This window comes from Brassica napus, unplaced genomic scaffold, assembly GCF_020379485.1.
Source record: "Brassica napus cultivar Da-Ae unplaced genomic scaffold, Da-Ae ScsIHWf_1404;HRSCAF=1986, whole genome shotgun sequence".
Classification (NCBI taxonomy): Eukaryota; Viridiplantae; Streptophyta; class Magnoliopsida; order Brassicales; family Brassicaceae; genus Brassica; species Brassica napus.
In genome coordinates this window covers 102,974-120,931 of record NW_026014817.1, presented here as the reverse complement: position 1 = coordinate 120,931, position 17,958 = coordinate 102,974, and the positions used below count along the sequence as shown (strand labels likewise).

At 43.5% G+C, this 17,958-nt stretch overlaps 1 protein-coding gene across 1 annotated transcript; it reads left to right on the top strand.

The window, feature by feature from the left end:
* The first annotated feature begins 3,995 nt into the window (after nt 1-3,995).
* LOC125597239 lies at nt 3,996-11,066 on the top strand. Its single transcript, XM_048772011.1, has 2 exons — nt 3,996-5,767; nt 10,727-11,066. The coding sequence occupies exon 1, from the start codon at nt 4,762-4,764 to the stop codon at nt 5,422-5,424; it is 663 nt and encodes a 220-aa protein (XP_048627968.1). The 5' UTR covers nt 3,996-4,761; the 3' UTR covers nt 5,425-5,767; nt 10,727-11,066.
* Nucleotides 11,067-17,958: the final 6,892 nt, after the last annotated feature.

Genomic DNA, 17,958 nt, shown 5'->3' with positions numbered 1-17,958 from the left:
CCTCACTTCTGTTCCTGATTATAGTTGCTCGTTTACTTCTGCTTCTTTGTTGAATAAAAATGCATTGTGGCATGCTAGAGTAGGACACCCTCATGTTAAAGCATTGAACTTAATGGTACCAGGTGTTGTGTTTGAGAACAAAGATTGTGAAGCTTGCATTTTAGGCAAGCATTGTAGAACTGTGTTTCAAAAGTCTACTACCGTTTATGATAATTGCTTTGATCTAATTCATTCAGATGTGTGGACTGCCCCTTGCCTATCTAGAGATAGTTATAAGTATTTTGTCACATTCATTGATGAAAAATCCAAATACACCTGGTTAACCTTAATTCAGACCAAAGATAGGGTGCTTGATGCATTTAGGAACTTTCAAACTTATGTAACTAACCATTATCATGCTAAGATTAAAATTTTTAGATCAGATAATGGAGGAGAGTACACAAGCCATGCATTCAAGCAACACTTATCACAACATGGGATCCTACATCAGACAAGCTGTCCGTATACTCCACAGCAAAATGGTGTGGCTGAGAGGAAGAATAGGCATCTCATGGAAGTGGCAAGGTCACTCATGTTTCAGAGTAATGTTCCAAAGAGATTTTGCAGTGATGCGGTTGCTACTGCTTGTTACTTGATAAACAGAACTCCAACCAAGATTCTGCATGAGAAGGCTCCATTTGAAGTTCTGAACAAGTACAAGCCAGCTCTTGATTACTTGAAGGTCTTTGGATGTCTATGCTTTGTACTCAAACCAGGAGAGATGCGCAACAAGCTAGAAGCAAGAAGTACTAAGGCTGTGTTCATAGGATACTCAGCTACACAGAAAGGATACAAATGCTATGATCCTATAGCAAGGAGAATACTTGTATCTAGAGACGTGAAGTTCTTGGAAGATAGAGGATACTATGAAGAAAAGAATCAAGAAGACCTGAAGGACTTAACATCAGACAAGGCCACCACCTTGCGGATCATTCATGAAGGTCTTGGAATCAGTACATCCCAGGATCCGAGAGATCACGCAACCACACCTCCTGAAGTTGGTTCACCATCCCACCTTGATCATGAGGGAGGAGAGGAGTATGAGGAGCCTACGCAAGAGGCTAACCAAGATGAAGGAGGAGTAGAGAATGAAGGAGAAGAGAGCATAGGCTCTGATGGTCATGGGCATGATCATGGTGTGATACAAACGCCTTCTCAAGATGAAGTAGTAGAAGAACAACAGGAAGAAGAACCGGTTGTGCAGCCACTAAGAAGGAGCACAAGGCTGAGGAAGGATCCTTCTAGCTGGGTAAACACGAGAGTGTACTACAATGCCCAAGCTGTGGAGCATCCCTCTCAAGTTGTGTGTTCCTTTGCTCAATACCCTGAAGAACATTGTGCCTTCATGGTTAACTTGGATGAGAATTACATCCCAAGAAGCTATGAAGAAGCAATCATGGATAAAGAATGGAAGGAGTCAGTTGGAGCTGAGGCAGGAGCTATGATCAAGAATGATACATGGTATGAGAGTGAGTTACCAAAAGGGAAGAAGGCTGTGACTAGTAGATGGATATTCACAATCAAGTACAAGTCTGATGGAAAGATTGAGAGGAAGAAGTCAAGGTTAGTTGCAAGAGATTTCACTCAAACTTATGGAGAAGATTACATAGAAACCTTTGCACCAGTAGCCAAACTACACACAATCCGGATTGTATTAAGCTTGGCTGTGAATCTTGGATGGGGGTTATGGCAAATGGATGTGAAGAATTCCTTTCTACAAGGTGAACTTGAGGATGAAGTGTATATGCATCCACCTCCAGGCCTTGAACACTTAGTGAAGAGAGGGAATGTGTTGAGGTTGAAGAAAGCTATCTATGGGCTGAAGCAATCACCAAGAGCTTGGTACAACAAGCTGAGCACTACTCTCAATGGCCGAGGCTTCAAGAAGTCTGAACTAGATCACACTCTCTTCACACTCACGACTCCCTCAGGTATGATTGCACTCCTTGTGTATGTTGATGATATCATTATCACAGGAAGTGATAAGGAAGGTATCATAGCAACCAAGGAGTTCCTTAAATCCATGTTTGAGATTAAAGACTTGGGAGAAATGAAATACTTTCTTGGAATTGAGATATGTAGATCCAAGGAAGGTTTGTTCATGTCCCAAAGGAAGTATACACTTGATCTTTTGAAAGGTGCAGGTGCTTATGGAGGCAAGACAGCAAGGATGCCTATGGAGGATGGCTACAAAGTCCCACGAGAGGGGGAGATTGAAGACAGCAAACCTTATCAGGATCCTAAACTCTATAGAAAACTAGTTGGCAAATTGATTTATCTTACCATAACTAGACCTGACATTTGTTTTGCTGTGAATCAGGTGAGTCAACACATGCAAGTGCCTAAGGAACATCACTGGCGCATGGTGGAGAGGATCTTGATGTATCTCAACGGCTCACCTGATCAAGGAGTATGGATGTGCTGCAATGGAAGCACTGAAGTGGTGGGATACTGTGATGCGGATTGGGCTGGTGATAGAGCAAACAGGAGATCAACCACAGGCTATTGCACATTCATTGGAGGCAACTTGGTGACTTGGAAGAGTAAGAAGCAGAAGGTAGTGTCTTGCTCAAGTACAGAAGCTGAGTATAGAGCTATGCTGAAGCTCACCAATGAGTTAGTGTGGATCAAAGGCATCTTGAAGCACTTGGAGATTGATCAAGCCACGCCAATGACCATGCATTGTGACAACCAAGCCGCCATCCACATTGCCTCCAACTCGGTGTTCCATGAAAGAACCAAGCACATTGAAGTTGATTGTCACAAGGTGAGGCAGATGATCACCTTAGGAGTCATCTTGCCATGCTACACAAGGAGTGAAGATCAGTTGGCGGATGTGTTCACCAAGGCTGCAAGACAGATGACAATGGAGTCCATTCACATCAGGTTGGGCCTCATTGATTTTGGGAAGAGAAGGAGCTGATCCCCTTAGCTATGAGATCTTTACTCTTTTTCCCTCATCAAGGTTTTGTCCCAATGGGTTTTCCTTGGTGAGGTTTTTAATGAGGAAGATCTCATGGCTGTCCAAGCTTAGACTTATACAAAGCTAAGCTTGAGGGGGAGTGTTGAGTTGAGCTGAGTATATGTATGAAGAGCTAAGGAGTTGAAGAGGAAAGGAGATGAGGAAGCTTAAGGGAGTTTAGGGAGAGCATGGTACGGACGTCCGTACAAGGCCGTACAAGCCGTACAGTCCGTACCATCCAAGCCTCGACCAAAACTTACCTTGCACAAGTGAAATGGTAACTATGGAAGAGCTACTCAAGTGGAGAAGGATCAGACCGTTGAAGGGATAAGGGACGCGCATTGCCAGGCTGGGACAGGCTGGAAAGCTAAAGCACCTTTAGTCCAAGATGCCATAAGCGTGTGGTGCTTGCTAGTGGTTGATTTGAATCCTTTACCTTGACTTCACATGCTTTCTCCTTACCTTTGCGATTTGTAAACCCTAGTAGCTCTCCTATATATTGTAACTCATCAACACTAATAAAGATTAAGCAGTTTGAGTCTCTCTAATCTCTTAGTCACTATGGTTCTCTCTTAGACACTAAACGGCTCTCAAGTTACTGAATCTTTCATAATCTCTTTCTAAACTTCACCTAAACTCTCACTTACATTCTAGTTACTCTAAGGATCTCTTAATCTCATACCTATTAGATTTATTCAACTTCCTGGTGTTTCTCCAACCCTTTATGTATCCAAATCAAGCTTCTTACAAAGTGATTCCTCCTGGTTTGATTGGAACGACGAAGAAGCTGTCCAATTCCCAAACAGGGAAACTGGAATCACCTGATTATAAAGTGGGATAACTTCTTCATCCCAACTCGTATGAGATTTATTCAACTTCTTGGTGTTTCTCCACCATTTTATGTATCCAAATCAAGCTTCTTACAAAGTGATTCATCCTGGTTTGATTGGATTGACGAAGAAGCTGTCCTATTCCCAAACTGGGAAACTGGAATCACCTGATTTGAAAGTGGGATAACTTCTTCATCCCAACTCCTATGAGATTTATTCAACTTCCTGGTGTTTCTCCTGTTGAGATGAGCTGAGGAATATGAGGAGAGTTGTTCAGGGTTGAAGAGGTTGAGATGTTGAGTAGAGGAGAAGGATTGGTCTTAGGGAGAACTGTCCGTACAGGTCCGTACAGGTCCGTACCATGGCCGTACGGCCGTACAGACGGTATCGACCATGCGGTAAAGGAGTGTTACCGCGTGAAGAAGTTACTCGACCAGATCATGTTTTACCTCGACCAAAGAAGGCATATGACCGTTGATGGAAAGAGGAGGAGCGTCTCTACAGGCTGGCACAAGCTGGAAGGATAAGGTTCACTTTTAGAATAGTGACCACGCGTGTGGAGAGGCTCATTGGTCCGGTTCAAAGTAAAGGCTACCTTAGCTTTGACCTCACATGCTTAGTCTCTTCTTAAACCCTAGTATCACACTCCTATATATTGTAAACACTCTCTCATAATAAGATTAAGCGGATTATCTCATTCTTACTCTAGTCTCTCTCTTGTTCATCATGGATCATACCTAATCTTTCCATTTCGTTCACAATCTCACCTAAACTTCTCTTAATCTCTTACCAAACCTCTCTTAATCTCTCAATACCTATTCTACTCTCTAAAATCTCATGGTATCAGAGCCAGGTTGGCTTTGGTATTGAGAGACCCTAGTTTCTTTCTTTACATTTGCGAGTTTGTTCTTGTGTGATAAAGAAGAGGAGATGGAGACGACCAACTTTAGCAAACTGATAACGGTTCCGGTTGCACTGAAAGGAGGCTCGAACTACTTGATGTGGTCTCAGTTGGTGAGGACAACCATTGGAAGGCTAGGGCTGTGGAACCACATCACTGATGATGGTCCGGAGCCAGTGGCCAAAGAAGATGAAGAAGAAGGCGACGGGAAGACTCTTGCGGTAGCTGAAGCAAAGAGATGGGTCCAAGAGGATTTGATGGTGCTGTCTGTGCTCCATGCCTCTCTGGAGCTCCCCATCCTTGAAGCTTACGTGCACTTTGAGACTCCTAAGCGTCTTTGGGACATGCTCCATAAGAGGTATGGAAACAAGTCCAACATAAGTCGTGTGTTTGATCTGAAGCAAACCATCAGCACCTTGAAGCAAGATGGAGAAGATCTCACCAAGCACATGGGGAAGTTTGGAGCTTTGTGGTCCGAACTTGAGAGTCTTAGACCCAACACAACTGATGAAGAATCGCTCATGGAGAGGAGAGAGCAAGATCAGGTGTTTGGGCTGCTAATGACTCTAGATGAAAGCTACCAGGATGTGATTAAACATATCCTGAGATCACCTACTCTCCCATCCATGGAGGAGGTATGCGCACAACTTCAGAAGGAGGAAGGCTCTCTTGGGTTGTTTGGAGGCAAGTAGGGAATGTCCACGGCTCAGAAAGCGGAAGAGGCGCAAGCAAACAAGGCAGCATACCGTGGAGATGGAAGGAAGTATGAGAAGTATGAGGGAAGCTGTGAGCATTGCAAGCGGCAGGGGCATAAGAAGGGCCAGTGCTGGATTTTACATCCACACCTCAGGCCGAGCAAGTTCAACAAGGATAGAGAAGCTAAGGCTCACCTTTCTGCTGAAGCAAATGGTGCTGGCTCATCAGGGGCTAGTCCAAATGTCAAGGCGGGTGAAAGTGAAGGCAGAGCTCTAACTTCTCAGGAGGTGATCACCAAGGCTGACTTTGAGGCATTCATCCGAGCTCTCAAGGAGTCTGGTAAAATGCTAGGCCACACTCTTGGATACTCATACTCTGCTCATACATTACCTAGTATCTCTGATAAGCTGTTAGACATTTTTAAAACCTCATGTACTGCTACTGCTCATACTAGCATAACTGATAGATTATTAGGAGTGGTTAAGAGTCTGAAAGCTGAAAATGAAACATCTAGAATCAATACTACTAGGAACTTGCATATGTTGAAGCTTACATGATCCGAGAGTCCTTGGTTGTTATTCAAGAAGAGAAGCAAACCGGTTAGGAAGTATGGTGAAGGATGAAGAAGCAATGTCCAAGGCGGTCTCAAGTGTTGAGGTGGTTGGAGAGAGGCTGAAGCATCCTCATGTAGTTCCAGCAACAAGGTGGTGACTCATGAAGAAGAAGCATCCAAGGCTCAGCTAGTACTTGTATCTCTATGAAGAGGCTGATCTGGTATATCCGAGCACTTCAACCTAACAAGAAGGTTAGGTGAAAGGGGGAGAGACCAAGAGCAGGCTGTGAGAAGAGTACAAGGCATGGGGTGAAGTGAAGAGGCCATGATCCTGAGTCTTTGTGTCTAAACCCACTTATACTAAGACACAAAGACTCACTGGCCAATCCCTAGGCCTTGGAGACTTTACTCTTTTTCCCTCATCAAGGTTTTGTCCCAAAGGGTTTTCCTTGGTGAGGTTTTTAATGAGGAAGTTCTTCAAGGTTCCAAGCTTGACTTAGGATCTGCTAAAGTGAAGCTTGAGGGGGAGTGTTAACTTGAAGAAAAGAATGGAGCCAAAGGAGGAGTAGGATTGAGATGGGTTGTGCAAAGATAGGGCCAAGTCCGGGAGGGACTTAGGAATGTGATTGGGAGCAAATGGTTGAGTGTGCAAAGATAGGGAGACCAGTACGGATCAGTACGGATCAGGGTCGAACCATATTGCATAACTCGGCCATTTGGGACATTTTAGGACTTGTGCAATATTAGGGTGTTGTACGGTCAGTGCAAGCAATCCGTACACATCCTGAAGTTTGAACAAGTCTGTCTTGAGCCCCAAGGAAGAAGAAACTCGTGTGGCTGATTATGGGAAGAAGCCAAGAGGAGATTCTGATGCAAAGGGGCGCCATGGTCTTTCTTTAGGACTTGGGATCACTTGTGGATAAGACAGCAAGGTGTGAGCTGGCGTGAGCTGTAAAGGAGAAGCACCCTTGAGCATGTATCTGGTCAGATACATGGGAACATTCATGGGAGCTTATAAGGAGCCAATGAGAAGCCAGCCCTTGCCTTGACCAGTTTGAATTAACCAATCAGATACTAAAGAGAGCTGAACCAATGAGAAGCCATCACACAGATCAATCCCAAGCTCCATCCTAGCCATACATTCTCTCAAGTGTTTCTATCCATTAGATTTAGGTTTCTAATGTATGCAATGTGTAAAGCTTATAAAAGCTAGTGTAAAGGGCGATTTTGAGCCCTAAGCTGAAAGGGGGGTTTCCCCTTCTCTTCATAAACTTGTTCTTGAAACTTTAAAACTCTAGACACTAAGCTCTTGAATCCCTAGACTTGTTACCAATCTCTTAGACTCTGAAACACCTAAACTTAGTCTCATAAACACTTAGACACAAACAATCTTTCTAGTCTCTTCTCAAATCACTTTCAAGCTCTCATCTTTACCCATTTGGGTTTCACACACACATACAACCTGAGTACTCTTAAAATCTCATATGGTATCAGAGCCAGGTTCATCAGAACCTGAGCTGTATCTTCTGCAAATCCCCTGCTCACCTCACAGCTCAAAACCAACCCTTGAAGACATTCCCATCCAAGTTCAGTTTCTCCATGAGAAGAAGACTGAAGCTGGCATGTCTCTCATCCTTTCTCCTGTCCATACTGATGGAGAGACTCATTGGAAGCAGAGGTGTATGGAGAGGCCTCGCGAACCTCATCCAAGGTGCCTTGTCCAAGAGTTTTCCCATCCGGTTCATCCAGAAAGCTGCCAAGAAGATGGCGCTTAGAAGACTTGGAGAAAGGAGGGGTCTTTGAGTTGTAGAAACAAGAAGGTGGCCATGAACTAAAGGAGAAGGAGGTGGGTGACTATCCTGACTCTCAGATCCAACAAAAGCCATGGCCAGTCCCTTTTGAGGTTTAAGGAACCAACCTGGTTCCTTGTGTAAGCGATTCTTAAAACCCTTCTTGTTAATGAGCTTGTGTTATTGACTGGTTGTGATGTTGTGATGTGATTGAAAACCTGAGGATTGTTTAAAGATTGCTAAATAAAATGTTATAGAATCTGTCCCAGGATGCTTAAAGAGCTTGGTTTGATGATTGAGAATGTTTAAAATGCTTAATCCCAGTTCTAAAATGAAATGACTTGTTAGGATAATAGAATCTGTTTTATCCAACTTGCATTCATGAGTTAGAAACTGATTAAGATTAATGCATATGGTCTTGTGGCTGCCTTATATTGAAGCATTAGATTCATGTCTAAATTGCTGAGTAAAGAAGCTTTAAAAGAAAAAGGAAAATGCTTAAGTAGCTTGTATTGAATCTGTTATGATCATGCTTGTGCTTAGAGAGTTTGCTTGCAAAGATTAGAACTTGATATTGTCTTGTTTAATCTGTTGCATTGCTTGTGATATTGGGAATCAAACTTGATGATTAATCAAGGATTGATCCCAATACTATTGTGTCTTATCTTTGCTGGAGTTTGAGTGATGTTTCAGGTTCACAAGTTGTGTTCTTAGCTCACCATTCATCCGAGTTGAAAGAGGAAGACTTTGCCCATTTGTGTGAAGCAATGGAGAGTGGTTACTAGTCTGTGTTGATGCGGCCACATGGTGTTAAAGCTCACTGAAGCTCACTCCAAGCTTAGGCCTAGATTCGGCCAAGCTTGAGGAGGGGAGTTAAGTGAGCTTCCTAGGCGATCAAAGAGTCATTGCAAGCAACTGAAGAAGAAGCCAACCGGGTCTAGGCAGTGGCGTGTCTATTCAAGAGAGTGTTCAAACTAAGACAGAGCACTCTTGGCTGTGTGAAGAAGGAGGCTACTCTATCAGTATGACTTCTAGTGTTGAGGTGGTTGAAGAAGTAGTTGAAGCTTCCACAAGCATTCCATCATGGTGGCGAATTCAGAAGAGAGGTTGCAATGGCTTGTATGTGCGGATCATGAAGCAGTCTGTCCAAGCTTGTTCATGTGAGAGTCTCAAGCTTGAGGGGGAGTGTTGAAGCTTACATGATCCGAGAGTCCTTGGTTGTTATTCAAGAAGAGAAGCAAACCGGTTAGGAAGTATGGTGAAGGATGAAGAAGCAATGTCCAAGGCGGTCTCAAGTGTTGAGGTGGTTGGAGAGAGGCTGAAGCATCCTCATGTAGTTCCAGCAACAAGGTGGTGACTCATGAAGAAGAAGCATCCAAGGCTCAGCTAGTACTTGTATCTCTATGAAGAGGCTGATCTGGTATGTCCGAGCACTTCAACCTAACAAGAAGGTTAGGTGAAAGGGGGAGAGACCAAGAGCAGGCTGTGAGAAGAGTACAAGGCATGGGGTGAAGTGAAGAGGCCATGATCCTGAGTCTTTGTGTCTAAACCCACTTATACTAAGACACAAAGACTCACTGGCCAATCCCTAGGCCTTGGAGACTTTACTCTTTTTCCCTCATCAAGGTTTTGTCCCAAAGGGTTTTTCTTGGTGAGGTTTTTAATGAGGAAGTTCTTCAAGGTTCCAAGCTTGACTTAGGATCTGCTAAAGTCAAGCTTGAGGGGGAGTGTTAACTTGAAGAAAAGAATGGAGCCAAAGGAGGAGTAGGATTGAGATGGGTTGTGCAAAGATAGGGCCAAGTCCGGGAGGGACTTAGGAATGTGATTGGGAGCAAATGGTTGAGTGTGCAAAGATAGGGAGACCAGTACGGATCAGTACGGATCAGGGTCGAACCATATTGCATAACTCGGCCATTTGGGACATTTTAGGACTTGTGCAATATTAGGGTGTTGTACGGTCAGTGCAAGCAATCCGTACACATCCTGAAGTTTGAACAAGTCTGTCTTGAGCCCCAAGGAAGAAGAAACTCGTGTGGCTGATTATGGGAAGAAGCCAAGAGGAGATTCTGATGCAAAGGGGCGCCATGGTCTTTCTTTAGGACTTGGGATCACTTGTGGATAAGACAGCAAGGTGTGAGCTGGCGTGAGCTGTAAAGGAGAAGCACCCTTGAGCATGTATCTGGTCAGATACATGGGAACATTCATGGGAGCTTATAAGGAGCCAATGAGAAGCCAGCCCTTGCCTTGACCAGTTTGAATTAACCAATCAGATACTAAAGAGAGCTGAACCAATGAGAAGCCATCACACAGATCAATCCCAAGCTCCATCCTAGCCATACATTCTCTCAAGTGTTTCTATCCATTAGATTTAGGTTTCTAATGTATGCAATGTGTAAAGCTTATAAAAGCTAGTGTAAAGGGCGATTTTGAGCCCTAAGCTGAAAGGGGGGTTTCCCCTTCTCTTCATAAACTTGTTCTTGAAACTTTAAAACTCTAGACACTAAGCTCTTGAATCCCTAGACTTGTTACCAATCTCTTAGACTCTGAAACACCTAAACTTAGTCTCATAAACACTTAGACACAAACAATCTTTCTAGTCTCTTCTCAAATCACTTTCAAGCTCTCATCTTTACCCATTTGGGTTTCACACACACATACAACCTGAGTACTCTTAAAATCTCATAGCATAAACCATTGATAATTGATTCTGGTGCATCTCATCACATGATTAGTGATAACAATCTGATAAAAGATATAGAACCTGCACATGGTCATGTCATGATTGCAAATGGAGATATGATTCCCATTAGAGGCATTGGTAAACTGAACTTGTTTAATAAGGATTCAAAAGCATTTTTTATGCCTGATTTTACCTCTAATCTCTTATCAGTTAAGAAATGCACTACTGATCTTCAATGCAATGTTATCTTCAGTCCTAATGATGTTAAGTTTCAGGATATTAAGAGCAGTAAGTTGATTGGGCAAGGAGCAACCAAGGGGGATCTTTACATGATTGAAGACCTTGCACCTATTTCTAGTTCTTGTTTCTCGTTTAGTTCTGTTTCTTCCTTAAGTACTGATGCTCTGTGGCATGCTAGACTAGGCCATCCATATGTTAGGGCTTTAAGCATTATGTTACCAGGTGTCATGTTTAAAAATAATGATTGTGAGGCTTGTATTTTGGGTAAACACTGTAAGACTGTTTTTCAAAGATCATCTACTCTTTATGCAAACTGCTTTGATTTAATTCACTCTGATGTTTGGACTGCACCTTGCTTATCTAGGGATGATTACAAGTATTACGTCACATTCATTGATGAAAAATCCAAATACACCTGGTTAACATTGATTAAAACTAAAGGTAGGGTCCTTGATGCATTTAAAAATTTTCAAGCCTATAACCAATATCATGCCAAGATTAAGATTTTCAGGTCTGATAATGGTGGGGAGTATACTGGGCATGCATTTCGTGATCACCTTGCTCAACATGGGATTCTTCACAAGACTAGCTGTCCATACACTCCACAGCAGAATGGAGTTGCTGAAAGGAAGAACAGACATCTCATGGAGGTGTCCCGGTCCATGATGTTCCACAAAGGGGTTCCCAAGAGGTATTGGAGTGATGCTGTGATGACTGCGTGCTATCTGATCAACAGGATACCAACCAGGATCTTAGCAGATCAATCTCCATTTGAAGTACTTAACAAGAGCAGGCCAGTCTTGGATCACCTAAGGACTTTTGGATGCGTGTGTTATGTTCTTGTCCCGGGTGAGCAGAGAAACAAACTAGAAGCAAAGAGCACCAAGGCTATGATGATTGGGTATTCCACTTCACAGAAGGGATACAAATGCTATGATCCTACAGCTAGGAGAGTCCTAGTGTCAAGGGATGTCAGATTCATGGAAGACAAAGGATACTATGATGAGCAGACATGGGAAGACTTGGAGGATCTATCCCAGCCATCAGAAAGAGCTGCTTGCTTGAGAAACATTCTAGAGGGACTCGGCATTGGAGTGTCCAAGGATCAGAGTAGGCGTCCAGAACCTACTCCAGCTGCAGCAGAAGAACCATCCCACTTTGCACATGAGGGGGGAAGTGAATCAGTATCTGAACTAGAGGACCAAGGCTTAGAAGAGGCCGGTGAGCTAGGAAACAGAGGAACTGATTCTCCTGTCCAAAGTGGAGAAGGATCAGCAAGGGAAGAAGTGAATGAAAGTCAGAATGAAGAAGATCAGAGACAAGGAGAAGCTAGAGCTGAAGCTGAAGAACAGACTGAAGCAGTGACTCCACAAGTAGAAGTTCCTCCATTGAGAAGAAGTACACGGGTGAGAAAGGATCCTTCAAGTTGGATCAACACACGAGTATACTATAATGCTCAAGCTGTTGAACACCCTTCTCAAGCCATGTGCTCATTTGCTGAGTACCCTGAAGAACACTGTGCATTTATGGTAAGCTTGGATGAGAGTTATGTTCCAAGAAGCTATGAAGAGGCTATGTTGATTCAGGAATGGAGGGATTCAGTCAATGATGAAGCAGATGCCATGATCAAGAATGATACATGGTATGAGAGTGAACTACCTAAAGGGAAGAGAGCTGTGTCATGCAAGTGGATCTTCACTATTAAGTATCTGCCCAATGGGAAGATAGACAGGCGCAAGACAAGGCTGGTGGCAAGAGGTTTTACTCAAACCTATGGAGAAGACTATTGAGATGAGGAGATGAAGAGTTGATACATGGATAGAGGAAGGGATTTGGAGCAGGCAGTAACTTTGGAGATTTACCACAGTAACTTTATTGTTACTGTGGTAACTGAGTTAAAAGACTTGGGAAGTTACCTTGCATCCATTTGGAGAGTGAAACACGCCAGGAGGAGTCTGGATAAGCAAGGAGGAGTTTGGATAAGGTCTGGTCAAGGCTAGAGAGCTTTAGACAGGCTGGCACCAGCTGGAAAGCTACCCAAGCATGTGAGGAACCTTATTGGCCAGTTTGAATCAAGCATCTTTGACTACACATGCCTCTTATCCTAGCTAGACTGAACCTGGACGAAATTATGTATCCCTAATCTATATGTGTTGTAAACTCTCTCATTAATCAATCTAATGGAGTTTTGAGTCTCTCTCTCTATTCTCTCACTAAAATCTCTTAATCTCTTTAATCTTTTCATCTGATTATCCCTGATTAGTTGAATCATGCTCTAATACACAAAAGTGTATATGGTATCAGAGCCAGGTTGCGCAAAGTGGGAGAGTGTGATTCCTTTTTTCTTAAAAAATCTTGAGTGTTCTTGAGTGTTCTTGGTGTTCTTAACTTCTGGGTTTCATTATCTTGGTGGCGTGAGAGGTTCTGGTGAATCCAAATCATCTCAACATGGAAATGGAGCACAGACCTGAGTCAACTGTGAAGACTGAAGAGGAGAGGCATGGCGAGTGGTCAAGGTGGGCCAAAAGAGCTTTGGAAAGCTGTGGGTTATGGAGTAGTCATGGAAAGGGGAAACCTTTCATGGAAATGGCTGCTGAAGAAGGTCAGACAAGAGGTCTGAAGCTGGGAAATGAAGTTGTTCAAGGAAACACTACAAAGAGTGAGATTGAAGCAACTTTAGGCAAGTCCAAGCTTGTAAGAGTCGTTGAGGACAGAGGGGTGATCCGCGGCTTGAGACAAGGAAAGGATGAGTGTTATCAGCTTGTGGGAAGGCTGAGAGAAGTATGGTCAGAGTTAGATGTGGTGAAGGCACACACATCAAATCCGAGATGTTGTCAAGAAAGGAGGTATTGAGATGAAGACCAAGGAGGCTGAGACAGTAACTTTAGAGTTTTACTGTGGTAACTTTATTTTAACCACAGTAACTACTTGGGGAAGTTATCTGATGGGATGAGAAGGTAACTTAGTGAAGAGAAGAGAGGAAACTCGACCAAAGAGGATAAGTGAGGTTAAGGAAGGATAAGGGATCACTTTGACAGCCTGTATGATGCTGGAAAGGAGAAGTTACCTTTATACTAGTGCAAGCATGTGAGAAAGCACAGCCAAGTGATTCAAAAGGAGTTCCAGCCTGTCCCTTGACTACACATGCTTAACCATTTCGAATTTCCTTGTTGCTCTCTCTATTAATACTTGTAAACCTCATCAGTTATTAATTAATGGAGTTTTGAGTCTCTCTCTCTTTATTCTCTCACTAGAATCTCTTAATCTCTTTAATCTTTTCATCTGATTATCCCTGATTGGTTGAATCATGCTCTAATACACAAAAGTGTATATGGTATCAGAGCCAGGTTGCTAAAAAGGGGAGAGTGTGATTTCGTTTTTCATAAAATCTGAGTGTTCTTGAGGGTTCTTGAGTGTTCTTGGTGTTCTTGAGTTCTGGTCTTTATTATCTGAGTGGTGTGAGATATTCTGATGGATTCAAACTATCTCAACATGGAAATGAAGCACAGATCTAGTACAACCATGGAGCTTGAAGAAGAGAGGGATGGCGATTGGTCAAGATGGGCAAAGAGAGCTTTGGAAAGCTGTGGGTTATGGAGTAGTCATGGAAAGGGGAAACCTTTCATGGAAATGGCTACTGAAGAAGGTCAGACAAGAGGTCTGAAGCTGGGAAATGAAGTTGTTCAAGGAGACACTACAAAGAGTGAGATTGAAGCAACTTTAGGCAAGTCCAAGCTTGTGAGAGTCGTTGAGGACAGAGGGGTGATCCGCGGCTTGAGACAAGGAGAGGATGAGTGTTATCAGCTTGTGGGAAGGCTGAGAGAAGTATGGTCGGAGCTAGATGTGGTGAAGACACACACATCAAATCCGAGATGTTGTCAAGAAAGGAGGAAGCAAGATGTGATCTTCAGCTTCCTTATGGAAGAGGTATGTGAGCTTGTTAAATATACTTGTGATGTGTGGGAAATGAACAGGAAGCCAGAAAGATGGAAGGGAGGTACAAGCTGTAAGAGGGGAAGGTTGAGAAAACTTTCTAAGGAGTGGTTAATGAAGAGAAGGGCATGGAGAAAGGATAGCGAGTCTGAGCACTTAAGTGACAGGATGAGTGTAATCTTGAAGAGAATCAAGGATGTACTTCAGCAGATGGTTATAGGAGAGTGTTCATACTCAGCTTACATGGGAGAGACAGTAGGAGACAGTGCGGATATGAGAGGAATGGATACCAAGAGGGCAGATGAGTGTGTGACAAAGAAGGAATGGGATGAGTTGGTTAAGCATGTGTATGCTTTGGCTACGACCCGGAGTCTGGGTGCTCCTGCCAAAGCATCCACATCTAAACCCATCATCATTGACTCTGGAGCAACACACCACATGATCAGTGACAAGAGACTAATCAGTGAGGTTAAAGCAGCAACAGGGAGTGTCATGATAGCCAATGGTACCAGGATCCCAATAGAAGGAGTGGGAAACCTCAAGCTGTTTGAGAAGAACTCCACTGCCTTCTACCTACCTCAGTTTACATCCAATCTAATCTCAGTTAAGAAGGCTACAGTTGATCTGGATTGTCAAGTGGTTTTCAGACCAAATGAAGTTGAGTTCCAGGATTTGAAGACTGGAAGGGTTATTGGCAGAGGAGACAGCAAGCATCAGCTCTATCATCTCCAAACAACTGAGGCGCCTAGTCCTGTGGAGTCTGTGTGTTTAAGCAGCACAACGGATAGGTGTGATAATCTCACATGGCATGCAAGGCTGGGACATCCTCATGCCAAGGCAATTGAACTGATTCTACCAAGTATGGCGTTCAATCACTTGGAGTGTGAAGCTTGTATACTTGGAAAGCACTGTAGGACTGTCTTCCCAACATCAGAAACCAGATATGAGAATTGCTTTGATCTGGTGCATTCAGACGTGTGGACAGCTCCCTGTATGTCTAGAGACAGCCATAAGTACTTTGTGACTTTCATTGATGAGAAGTCCAAGTACACATGGATCACCATGATTCCCTCCAAAGACAGAGTCCTAGAAGCCTTCATGAACTTCCAAGCATATGTTACTAATCAGTACAATGCCACTGTGAGGATTCTGAGGTCTGATAATGGAGGAGAATACACTAGCAATGCTTTCAAGAGTCATCTTGCAAAGCATGGGATTGTGCAACAAACTAGCTGTCCTTACACACCACAACAAAATGGGGTGGCTGAGAGGAAGAACAGACATTTGATGGAGGTTGCGAGATCAATCATGTTCCACATGAATGTCCCTAAGAGGTTTTGGAGTGATGCTGTTCAGACTGCTTGCTATCTCATCAATAGAGTGCCAACCCGTGTCTTGAAGAAACTGTCTCCCTTTGAAGTATTGAACAAGGCCAAGCCACACATTGATCATTTGAGAGTCTTTGGGTGCTTATGTTATGTGATGATTCCCGGAGAAAGAAGGAACAAGCTAGAAGCAAAGAGTACTAAAGCTATGTTCATTGGGTACTCAATCACTCAGAAAGGCTACAAATGTTATGATCCAATAACTAGGAGGGTTATGGTATCTAGAGAAGTGAAGTTTGTTGAGTCTAAAGGGTATTATGAGGAGAAGAAATGGGAAGACCTAGAGGATCTGTCCCGAGCTCCATCAGAGAAGGCAACAACATTGAGAGTGTTGTTGGAGAGGCTAGGGATAGGATTATCCCAAGATCAGGAACCAGGAAGAACCGGACCTTCTAATCAAACTGGAGAAGCTGGAGGAACAACCCCTCTTGATCATGAGAGGGGGAATGGATCTGAATCAGGGGAGCAGGAGCATAACCAAGAGGATTCAGGTCAGCATGATCAGGAGGAGACACAGGAAGTAGAGAGTGAAGCTCAGTCAGGTGGAAATGAGCAGGGAGAACCTACTGGTTTAAGAGAGGAAGCACAAGAGAATGTTCAGGCTGAAGAACAGGTTGAGACCTTGCGGAGGAGCACAAGGATAAGGAGGGATCCTTCCAACTGGGTAAACACGAGAGTGTACTACAATGCCCAGGCTGTGGAGCATCCCTCTCAAGCCGTGTGTTCCTTTGCAGAGTTTCCAGAAGAGCACATGGTGTTTATGTGTAACTTGGATGAGAATGAGATACCAAGATCTTATGAAGAAGCTATGAAGCACAAGGTTTGGAGAGATTCAGTAGGAGATGAAAGGGATGCAATGATCAGGAATGATACTTGGTATGAGAGTGAGTTACCTAAAGGGAAGAAGGCAGTTTCAAGCAGATGGATCTTCACCATCAAGTACCTTGCAAATGGGGAGATAGATAGGCGCAAGACTAGGCTGGTTGCAAGAGGATTTACACAGACTTATGGGGAAGATTACATTGATACTTTTGCACCAGTGGCCAAGCTTCACACAATTCGAATTGTGTTATCTATTGCAACAAACTTGGAGTGGGATTTGTGGCAAATGGATGTGAAGAATGCTTTCTTGCAAGGTGAACTTGAAGATGAAGTATACATGCATCCACCTCCTGGTCTTGAGCATCTAGTAAAGCCAGGGAATGTTTTGAGATTGAAGAAGGCTATATATGGGCTGAAGCAGTCTCCTAGAGCTTGGTACAGAAAGCTTAGTACAACTCTCAATGGGAGAGGGTTCAGGAAGTCTGAACTAGATCATACACTCTTCACACTGGTTGGACCATCAGGGATCATAGTGATTTTGGTGTATGTGGATGATTTGATTATCACAGGGAGTGATAAGGCTGGGATTAAAGCCACCAAAGAGTTTCTCAAGTCTGTGTTTGATATTAAAGACTTGGGAGAGATGAAGTATTTTTTGGGGATTGAGATATGCAGATCTAAGGAGGGTTTGTTTATGTCTCAAAGGAAGTATACTATGGATATGCTGAAGGAGACTGATGTGCTTGGAGGGAAGATAGCTAAGACACCTCTTGAGGAAGGGTATAAGGTCTTGCGTGAGGGGGAGGTTGAAGAGAACCAGTTGTTTGAGGATGCTAAGCTGTATAGGAGGATGGTGGGTAAGCTGATCTACTTGACTATCACCAGACCTGATATATGCTTTGCTGTGAATCAAGTGAGCCAACATATGCAGGCGCCAAAGGTACATCACTGGAAGATGGTTGATAGGATACTGAGGTATTTGAGTGGCTCACATGGACAAGGAGTTTGGATGGGTTGCAATGGCAGTACAGAAGTGGTTGGGTATTGTGATGCTGATTGGGCAGGAGATAGAGTGGACAGGAGATCAACTACTGGGTATTGTACATTCATTGGAGGGAATCTGGTTA

Excerpts from the sequence above, each read along its gene's own strand:
- LOC125597239 (XM_048772011.1), top strand. The coding sequence starts at position 4,762 with ATGGAGACGACCAACTTTAGCAAACTGATAACGGTTCCGGTTGCACTG.